The sequence below is a fragment of the Nycticebus coucang genome, chromosome 18 (genome assembly GCF_027406575.1).
Source record: "Nycticebus coucang isolate mNycCou1 chromosome 18, mNycCou1.pri, whole genome shotgun sequence".
Taxonomy (NCBI): Eukaryota; Metazoa; Chordata; class Mammalia; order Primates; family Lorisidae; genus Nycticebus; species Nycticebus coucang.
In genome coordinates this window covers 52519442-52529144 of record NC_069797.1, presented here as the reverse complement: position 1 = coordinate 52529144, position 9703 = coordinate 52519442, and the positions used below count along the sequence as shown (strand labels likewise).

The 9703-nt window shown below is 52.9% G+C and overlaps 1 protein-coding gene across 5 annotated transcripts; it reads right to left on the bottom strand.

Annotated features, from left to right (window-relative positions):
- Positions 1 to 223: 223 nt before the first annotated feature.
- On the bottom strand, positions 224 to 6553 carry PHOSPHO1 (phosphoethanolamine/phosphocholine phosphatase 1). 5 transcript variants are annotated; one of them, XM_053569003.1, is made up of 3 exons: positions 6259 to 6553; positions 2889 to 3000; positions 224 to 1079 (listed from the first exon to the last, which is right to left on the bottom strand). In XM_053569003.1, the coding sequence occupies exons 2-3, from the start codon at positions 2931 to 2933 to the stop codon at positions 321 to 323; spliced, it is 804 nt and encodes a 267-aa protein (XP_053424978.1). In that variant the 5' UTR covers positions 2934 to 3000; positions 6259 to 6553; the 3' UTR covers positions 224 to 320. The 5 variants fall into 5 exon arrangements, with proteins under 5 accessions (XP_053424978.1, XP_053424979.1, XP_053424977.1 ...); XM_053569004.1 differs by having other exon boundaries at positions 6368 to 6551; XM_053569002.1 differs by having other exon boundaries at positions 2889 to 2997; positions 6368 to 6490.
- Positions 6554 to 9703: the final 3150 nt, after the last annotated feature.

Sequence of the window (9703 nt, the reverse complement as noted above, 5' to 3'; positions counted from 1 at the left end):
TCACCTGCCAGGAGCCCTTTCCTCCCAGTTCGAAGGACATGGTTTGTGAAACCACCCCGCGTTGGTCCAGACTCCAGAATTTAACTGTTTGCAGTGGAACTAAACTGGGGGAGGCAACCGAACTGGGTTAACTGCATAGATAGGGACGGCTTCGAATCCCACTCCCGCAGCCCCCAAATGGACGGGGGAAATTCCCCGAGGGACATAGCAAAGCGAAAAGGGAAAGGGAGTAGTAAAAGTAGGTTCGTCTTTCCCATTTCCCCCCTCCCCGCCCCCTTCCCTGCCCGTTCGCCCGGGGCGCCCCCTGCAGGCGACCGTCCTCAGCACGTCTTCAGCACCTGTTGCAGGTGTAGGCGCACATCAGAAGCTGTTTCCCAGGGCACCACGCTGGCGCGGAACGAGCTGGGCTCCGCCTTCTGTGCCTCCTGGATGAGGCGGTGCATGGGGTAGCCCCGGCGCGGGAAGGCAACGTCGCTGCCCGCCAGCAGCCCCATGGGACAGAAGTCGTTGGCGCCGTCACCCACGTAGAAGAGGCGCTCGAAGTGCACGCCGTCGTGGGCCCGCTCGCGCAGGTAGTCGCTGAGCACCTTGTGCTTGCACATGTTGGCGGGACAGCGCTCGCAGCTGTGTGTGTGGAAGGGCCGCAGCGTCAGCAGTCCCCGCGCGTCGGGCCCCGACGGATTGCTGAGGATGCGGCGGAAAAGGCCGTGGTGGCCGGCGGCACGCAGCGCGCTCTCCACACCAAAGGTGTTGGCATCCGAGATGAGAATGACCTCGAAGCAGGCACCTTGCTTGGCCACAAACTGTAGCAGGTCGCCCATGCCCGGCGACAGGGGGATGGCTTCGTAGACTGCGCGCAGGTCCCGCGGCCGCACGCCCTGCTCGCCCAGGTACTTGAAGACGCGCTGCATGTATTCGTTGTAGAAGCCCTCCCGGTAGGTGGCACGTAGGCTCTCGGGCAGCTGCTGGCCGGGCGCAGCCCGCACGATTGAGTCGTCGCTGTTTTCGTCCACGATAGTCTCATCGAAGTCAAAGATCAGGAGGAAGCGAGGCGCGCCCTGCGCGGCCATACCGCCGTCCTGGGAGCAGGGGGGAGAACAGCAGGAGGAGGAGGGGGCAAGCGAGAGGGGGCGCGGTGGGAGCCGGCCCGGGAGAGGCTGGTTAGCGGGCCACGGCCAGAGGTGCTGGCACATCCAAGACCTGAGGAGGACCCAAGGATGGTTAAGCTGGGAGGGGCACCCGACGCCACGCCCCCTCCCTGGCCTTCCCTGCCTATCCCCTTGGCACCTCTCAATTAACTGTGCTGGCTGGGGGTTATGCCCAGAGGACCATCCTACTCCTGAACCCAGAAGGGCTTCTCTGTTTCTGCTACTCCCATCTGGGGCTTATCTTATGATAAGAGTTAGTTTAAAAGACAGGAAGAGCAGCTTGTAAGATCACTGCTTTGGGAAGGTTTGAGGACTAGTGTTTTGGAAAGGTAATTACAATGGCCCCTGTTGTAGGTGTGGATAAAGGGAGGGGTGACAGGAACTCTCCACTCCCTCATTCCTTAACACAGAGTCAAGGGAAACCACCCATTCATCCAACTGGAGCAGTGTCCTCATCCCCCTTTTCACCTTGGGGAGCCGACAGCTCATGGGATTGAGGTGGACAGTAAGGAGACCCACTCTGGGGAGGACTTTTTGGCATCATCCAAGGCATGTGAACAGTGAGGCCTGGATGGGAGCTAAGTGCCACGCCTAGTGGCTTAGATGCCTGGGCCTCTCCACTGACCAGAGAACTGGATTTTAGCCCTTGGAATAATAACAAAGCAGGTGGACTGACCACACCAGACCCAGGGAGGCTCTCTGGGAGCTGCTTCTGGCCAGATGGCTCTGGGCAGGGGTACAGGGCTGGGGAACAGCTTCTCCAGTGATTGTTAGGGCCCTGTGCTGACAGCTCATCACTAATCACTTGCCAATTCCCCTGGAGGAACTTGTCAGCATGTGGGGTTTCTGCCAAAGTCCGAAGCAAGCAGGCAGCAGGAGAAGCAGTGGGACTTAGGAAGGTGGGAGCCTCCCGCACCAGGCCACGATATACCTGGGAGACAGGTAAGGGAGAGGAGAGACGGCAGCAGTGGCTGAAAAGGTAGAGGAGCAAGCAGGTAATGGGGACATGGTACGGGGCTAGAAGGAAGTCATGCTAGGGGATCTTAGAGACACACTGCTGGACAGGATACAGAATAGGGGGGCTCCAGGAAGCGGGCAGGGTCATGTTGAGGAGGGGAGGGTGGGGAGCAGTATGGGAGAGGATGGGAGAATAACACAGGAAGTATCAGGGCACAAAGAAAGGCAAGCAAATGGAGTCAGCAGGAGCCCTTAGCAAGCCCCATCACCTTTGCCTGCCAGTGCTCGCATGAGAGGGGCAAAGTGAGCACATCACATGCAGCTTCTGGATATCCACCATGTGGCCTTTCTCCCTCCCAGCCTCCCACCCCAATAAATAAAGGTGGAACCATTCCTCCTTCTGGTTTCTTCCTAACCCCCTCTCAAATATTCCTGGGATGTTTATGGCCTGGCACACCCGTGAACAAGTCCAAGTTCTTCACTTCAGAGCTGAGACTTGAACTTGGCTATCTGCCCCCCTAACAGAACTGTCCCTTCAGCTTCATCCCTAGAGTAACCCTCTGGTCTCACCAACATCCAACTGGGAGTCTCAGTGGCCCAGGATTCTTGGAGTTGAGGATGTAAAACATCAGAACCCCACACCTGGGATGGAAGCTTCCAGGGATTGATGATGCCCCAGTAGAGGCGAGGGCAAGCCTAAAAGGGGTGGGATAGAGGGTCTTCCCACCCCATGATGGAAGGGCTGAGGGCTTATTTAAGAGACACTTGGAGAGACCCACTTACCCTAGACAGGCATCGGAGGCCAGAAACTGGAAAACACCCGCTCATTGTCAGTACATCACCTTGGACACCACCTGTAGGGACTCTGTTGGCCTTTAGTTGTCCTCAGAAGCTCCTGACAACCACAAAAGTTTCTTTGAGGATGCTCAGTCATCTGGCTTTGCTTCCACTACTAATACCCACCTAGGGTAGACCCTTCTGCTAAGCCCAAAGAATCACTCTCAGGAACTCAGTAAAACCAACCCCTCGTGTAGGCCCAGCACTTACAGACCACAAAGCACCTTGGTAGGCATCCTCCTAACAACCTTCTACAACCCTGAGAGATTTCAGATTATGTTACTGGAGACCCAGAGAGCATAACTGACTTGCCCAAAGATCACCCACTGTAAGTGTTGGAACAGATCTCCAACCCTGGTCTCAGAATTAAGATTAGTGCTTTTTATCCCCTAATGTGACCATTGCCCCTTCCATGTATATGGTACACGATAGTTTACAAATCACCTTCACTCAGAGTCTCTCACTCTGAGCCATGAATTCAGCAAATGAGAAGGGCTCAGAGAGGTTAACATGTCATGTTGTTTACATAGGGCAGAGCCTGGATGAACACTTGGCCACAGCTTTGCCTTTCTTGTGCCCTCAAAAGGAAAAGTGCAGCCCAGGCATAGTGGCTCATGCTTGTAATCCTAACACTCTGGGTGGCCAAGGCAGGTGGATTGCTTAACCTCAGGAGTTTGAGACTAGCTTGAGCAAAAATGAGACTCCATCTCTACTAAAATAGAAAAATTAGCTGGGCATCGTGGCAGGCACCTGTAGTCCCAGCTTCTTGGGAAACTGAGACAAGAGGATCGCTTGACCCCATTGTGATGATGCCATGGCAGTCAGTGTCAGGGTGACAAACTAAGACTCAGTCTCAAAAGGGGGGAGGGAGGGGCAAATGACCAGGCCTTACTGTACCACAGGTAGGGGGCTGAGGCCTTTGGCTAGGTCCCCTCAGATGATCTGTGCTTTCAGAGATCCAGCTGTCAGATAAGAGAGGTTGAAATCGCTGCTAGACTTTGCTGTGTAGCTTTGGGGACTGGGTTTGGCCTCTTGAGACCTTTACCAAGACAGCTGCAAAGGACACCACCCACAGCTTCTAGTGCCTCCCTACTCTCCCATCCCTCCCCATGGGGTTGAATGAGAGACCAGAGGTAGCTAGGACAGAATTGCAAAGACATTGAGATCCAGGAGACCAGACCAGGAAAGGAGCAAAGCGACTGCTGCCCTCTGGTGGTGGCAATGGGTGACACTGCAACCCCCTCTGACTTTGTCAAGGTGACACTCTCCCCTGACCATCCCAAGAGAGTAGGAAGAAGCAGTTGCCCCTAGGATTGGAACATCTCAGGAGAAGGGTACAAACTTTGCCACCCTCCATCTTGAGGGTCCCCCTCCCTGACACCTCCCTGACCACACCTGCATTGAACCCTTAAGTGGGGGTGGGATGTGGGTCTGTTTTTTCCATAAGAACTTTTAATACTGGAATGGTGAGAGGTGGTTAAAGCTAGATGGGCAGTGGTGAGCAAAGAGAGGGAGGGGGTGAAAGGAGAAGGTGGGAGAAAGGGAGGGAGGCACTAGGGACAAGAGAATGACCCTTCCCACTCCCTATCCTGATGCTCCAACCTTCTAGAATCCTGGCTGTCCACAGGTTGAAACCTCAGCCAGGTATATCAAAGAAGAAAGGTCAGCGGATGCCACTATCATGGTAAAAGCAAACATGGACAGGCACGTGTTTTGTGGGAGAAGCAAGGGGCAGATACAAAGATAGAAAAGGCTCACCAGCAGCCCAAAGACCAATTTTCAACCCACAGAAAAGGTCTCATTATTTTGCCCTTGTTTCCTTTCCCTTCCTTTTTTTTTTTTTTTTAAGAAAAAATGTTCTCTTGGTCCTTATGCTCAAAACTCCTAATTTCTCGTTGTAAAAAAACAATTACGTTTTCCTATTATTTCATAATAATAGGTATTTAGGGAAATCAGTTAAATACTTATTGTTTGGTGAGTGGCCCAAAGCCAGGCCTCCCCAGTTTCTGCCCCTGGAAACTAAGGCCATGCTGTGATGCCCACCCTCACCCAACAGGGTCATAAGAACCCTATCCCCAGGTGGATTCTGGCTCCCCTAATGTTTCAAATGGTCCTTCACCTCTGGGAGCTTTGTCCTGAGTGATCAAATCTTTTTGTTGTCACCAGAGTCCCTCAGAGAAAAGGGGGCCAGTATCTCTGACCTTCTCCCACAGGCTAGAGCAGGGAGAGAAAGGTTTCTAGGGGGTGTCAGAGAGTCCATATTTCAGTCCCATCTAAAAGCAGTGCCTGCCTCTCTGGATTCCTGCCTTCTTCCACCCACCTTTTACACAAATGCCCTTAGATTAAATCTGTGGGAATGGGGTAGGAGGGAAACAAGCCTCTTACTGACATAAGCCCTGAGTTTGAAGTTCTCCTCTTAATGAATGAATGGCACCCCAAGGAAAGTTTTGGAACAGTTTTCCACCAAAAATGTGCAGGATGAAGATGGGGGCATGAGGACCCCAGAAATACCACAGTAACAAGCCCTCTCTGTCCAAGAACATATCATTATCAGTCACTAGAAATCAAACCCAACAACTAAACTGGAATTCTCTCCTTCCCCTCTACAGCACGTACCCCCAGCTTGACCACTTTTCTTGCTCACTACTCCCAGGTAGCAAATAGCAAAAAGGGACACTCAGAGAAGTCAAGCTAACATCCTAGGAGTCACACAGCATCAGAATGAGGATTAGAACTGGGAGTCTCTGCTGCCTCTTGGGTAAACTGCAGCTGGAGTTCCCCTATTGCTCTGGAGACTTCCATGGACCATGAGCTAGCTGCCTTGATAGCCTGGTGGTGATGACCTGGTGCCCTGGTGCCAGTGAGGCATTTGGAACTAGGAGTCACCTCTGGGCTCTCACTGCCTGGGTAGACAAGCTGGGAGGGAATCCTCACTGGGCAGGGGCAGGGAGGTGGCAGCTGCTGATGGGGTGGGGGGAGAGATATTTTTAGAGGTGACTGGAAAGCCGGCACTCTGGCACACCCCCAGCTGGCGGGCGCTTTTTGTTCCAATGCGGGCGGGGGGTGAGCAGCTTGGGGAGAGGACTTGTGGGTGGCGGGGAGCAAGGGGGCACCGATCCTTTGGTTTTGCTGGAGTCAGGGAGGGAGAGATACCCAATCACCACGTTCCTGGGTTGGGAGAGAGAAGGGGACGTACTCTTCTGTTCCAGGACTCTCCCACTGCCCCGCGCGTGGAGGAGCGCCTTCAAACTCCACACAGCCCCCACCCCGAGCTGGGACCCCAGCCCTCCCCTACCTCCCGGAGCCCAGGACTCACGTGGGGGCGACGGCGGCAGAGGTTTGTCCCGACTGAGTTTTCAGTGTAAGAAATGGGGACAGGGGCTAGCTGAGGTATTTGGGCGCAGGATGGAGCAAGGGGTGCTTACGGGATTTGGAGGGGACGCGGTGTCTTATCCACCCCCGGCTTTCTGGGCTCCGGCTCACGAGTCCCTCCAGTCCCGAGGGACTGTGGATGATGTGCGTCTGGACCGTCCCCTCCACCTGCCCCCCATCCCCCCGGGCCACCGCCGCGTCCCCTTTAAATGCCCGGGAGCCGGAGCCGGAGCCGGAGCGGCGGCGGGCGCTGCGGCTGCTGCAGCAGCCTGGCCCACCGCAGTCCCCATACGTCACAAGCGACCATCCAATCAGCGCGGCGCCGGCTCACATCAAAGGGGCGGGTCGCTTATGGCCACGCCTCCCTGCTGCCCTGGAGGCTCCCGGAGCGCCAGCCAAGGTGGGATTGGTGACTGGGGGAAAGTGTAGGAGGGTGGCGATGAGCACGTCCCTTCTGAGGAGCGCGAGGGGGGTGGGGTGTGTGGGCACACTCATTAGAGCGGCTGTGGGCATATTCGTAACTCCCTGCCCACACACCCAAAAGTGCCAGCTCTGTGGACTTTCTCAACCGCTGCCTCCGGGGCTCTGATCCCAGAGAGGTGCAGAAATGCGCCTCCACCTCCAGCCCATTCCACTCACGGTTCCTAAACCCGATGGGAGGCACGGGTTGATCCAGCGGAGTCACAGTGACCTGCCCTTACCCTGGGGGCCCTTTCTCCAGGTAACAGATTACTCCCTCACTCCCCTACTCTTGTTAACAGTTAGGGGTAAGGGGGTTAACAGTTTAACCCTTAGGAAGCAGAGGAGAAAGCGGGCTTTTTAATTTAAGTGTCTCTTCCTAGAGTTGGAGACCGGCCTGAGCAAGAGCTAGACCCCCATCTCTACTAAAAATAGAAAAAACTAGCAGGACAAGGTGGCGCATGCCTGTAGTCCCAGCTGCTCGGGAGGCTGAGGCAAGAGAATCGCTTGAGCCCAAGAGTTGGAGCTGTGATGCCACCGCACTCTACCCAGGGTGACAGTGAGACTGTCTCTAAAAAAAAAAAAAAAAGTCTCTTCCTAGCCACCCCCTCATCCTTGTCCCTTTTTGGCCCTCCCAGGTAGCTGCAGTTATGGTTTAATGTTCACAACACTTAAGATAAATTGTTTGCCTAGAGTTCAAACCCAGGAACACTTGACTCCATTGGGTCATAAAAGGGTGTGGTGGTTGGAAGAAGGCAGCTGCTGCCAGACCTGGGTCTAACTTTAGTCCTTCTTAAGTATTCCTCTGCTCTACTCCCAAAAGAGAGCCAGAATCCAGAAGCCCCAGGGTCAGCAAAGAATTCCCCCAATCTCTGCACTAGAAACCGGGGGTTCAGTCATAAATGAGGCAAACATATGCCATATTTCCACATGGGGCCTGAACGCTTTGAAGTTGCAAACCTGATTATATCACTCACTCACTCCCTTATAATCCTTGAGAGAGCTGGGCCCGGTGGCTCACACCTGTAATCCTAGAACTCTGGGACACCAAGGCAGGTGGATTGCTTGAGCTCAGGAGTTCAAGATTAACCTGTGCAAGAACCAGACTCCAACTTTTAAAAAAAGAAAAAATGGGCATGGTGGGGGGCACCTGTAGTCCCAGCTGCTTGGGAGGCTGAGGCAAGAGGATCACTTGAGCCCAAGAGTTTGAGGTTGCTGTGAGCTATGAGGCCACAGCACTCTCCTGAGGGCAACATAGTAAGACTCTTTGTCTCAAAAAAAAAAAAATCAAAAACAAAGAAACAAACCTTGATGGTGCCCCCACAGTGCCCCGTAAACTGGGTTGGTGCCATGCTTCATATCAATTACAACCGTCTTTACTCCTCACGACTTCTCTTCTTGTTCACCAGCACACCCTGCTGTTTCTGTCCTTGGAGCCTCCCTCCTTCAGGAACAGGCTTCTCCCCTCATTCCAGCCGCATTTGCTGGGCATACTTAGCCATCAACCTCAACATCATCTCTGCCTGCTCGGCCTGCTACACAAGCCCCTTTTATCACACTAACCATGTGTGTGCTGCCTGAGCACTTAGTGGGTGCTGGAAAAATTACATGTCCCAATTTATGTAACCCTCACAACCCTATGAAGTGGGTGCAGTTCAATCTCATTTTACTGTTGGGAAGTCAAGGTGTTGCCACCCAACCAGGTTGTATCGCCCGCTGCACAAAGAAGAGCCAATATACCAAGCAGAGAGTTGCAACAGAAAGAGGGTTTAAATTTCCCAGAGTACTAAGTGGGGAGATGGGAGGAATTTCTCACATCTGCTTCCCCAAGAATTTGGGAGACAGGAAATTGGGTTTGCGAATTGGCTAGGTATGGGGTCCGAATTCCAGGGAGTCAGTTTCTTGGTACAGGCCACTGGTCTAAGTGGCTCAGCCAACCCACTGGAATTGGAGGCCTAGACGACATCACAGAAACTATCTTTAGACTTTGAAAAGGTGATGTTATCTATAGAGGAAGTTAAGAATCCCGGCCTGGCCCGGTGGCTCATGCCTGTAATCCTAGCACTCTGGGAGGTTGAGGCCAGTAGATTGCCAGAGCTCAGAAGTTCAAGACCAACCTGAGCAAGAGTGAGACCTCATCTCTACTAAAAACAGAAAAACTGTAGTCCCAGCTACTTGGGAGGCTGAGGCAAAAGGATTGCTTGAGCCCAAGTGTTTGAGGTTGCTGTGAGCTATGATGATACCACAGTACTCTATCCAGGGCACAGAGTGAGGCTCTGTCTCAAAAAAAAAAAAAAAAAGTTAGGGCTGGGCACAGTGGCTCATGCCTGTAATCCTAGCACTCTGGGAGAACAAGGCAGATGGATTGCCTGAGCTCACAAGTTCAAAACCAGGCTGAGGCAGTGTGAGATCCCTGTCTCTAAAAAATAGCCAGGGATGGGCAGTGCCTGTAGCTCAAAGGAGTAGGGCGCTGGCCCCATATACCAGAGGTGTCCGGTTCAAACCTGGCCCTGGCAAAGAAAACTGCAAAAAAAAAAAAAAAAAAAAAATAGCCAGAGGTTATAGCAGGAGCCTGTAGTCCCAGCTACTCCGGAGGCTGAGACAAGAGAATTGCAAGAGTTTGAGGTTGGTGTAAGCTATAATGCCACAGACTCTACCAAGGATGACAAAGTAAGACTCTGTCTCGAAAACAAACAAACAAACAAACAAAAAAAGTTAGGAATTCTTATGATCACCAGCTATGTGATTTTAAAGACCCAATTATAGAGAAGCACACAAGGGGTCTGTGGCTGATTATTATTAAGCAAACAAGGGGATAGTGGTTTGATTATCATTTATCATCATTAATTTTAGCTAGGTCTGTGCCTTTACAGAGTTTTAGGCCCTTACGGTAGTTCTCACCTTTTACCCCTTTATTAATTTGTAAAGAG

Excerpts from the sequence above, each read along its gene's own strand:
- PHOSPHO1 (XM_053568999.1), bottom strand. The coding sequence starts at position 1,193 with ATGTGCCAGCACCTCTGGCCGTGGCCCGCTAACCAGCCTCTCCCGGGC.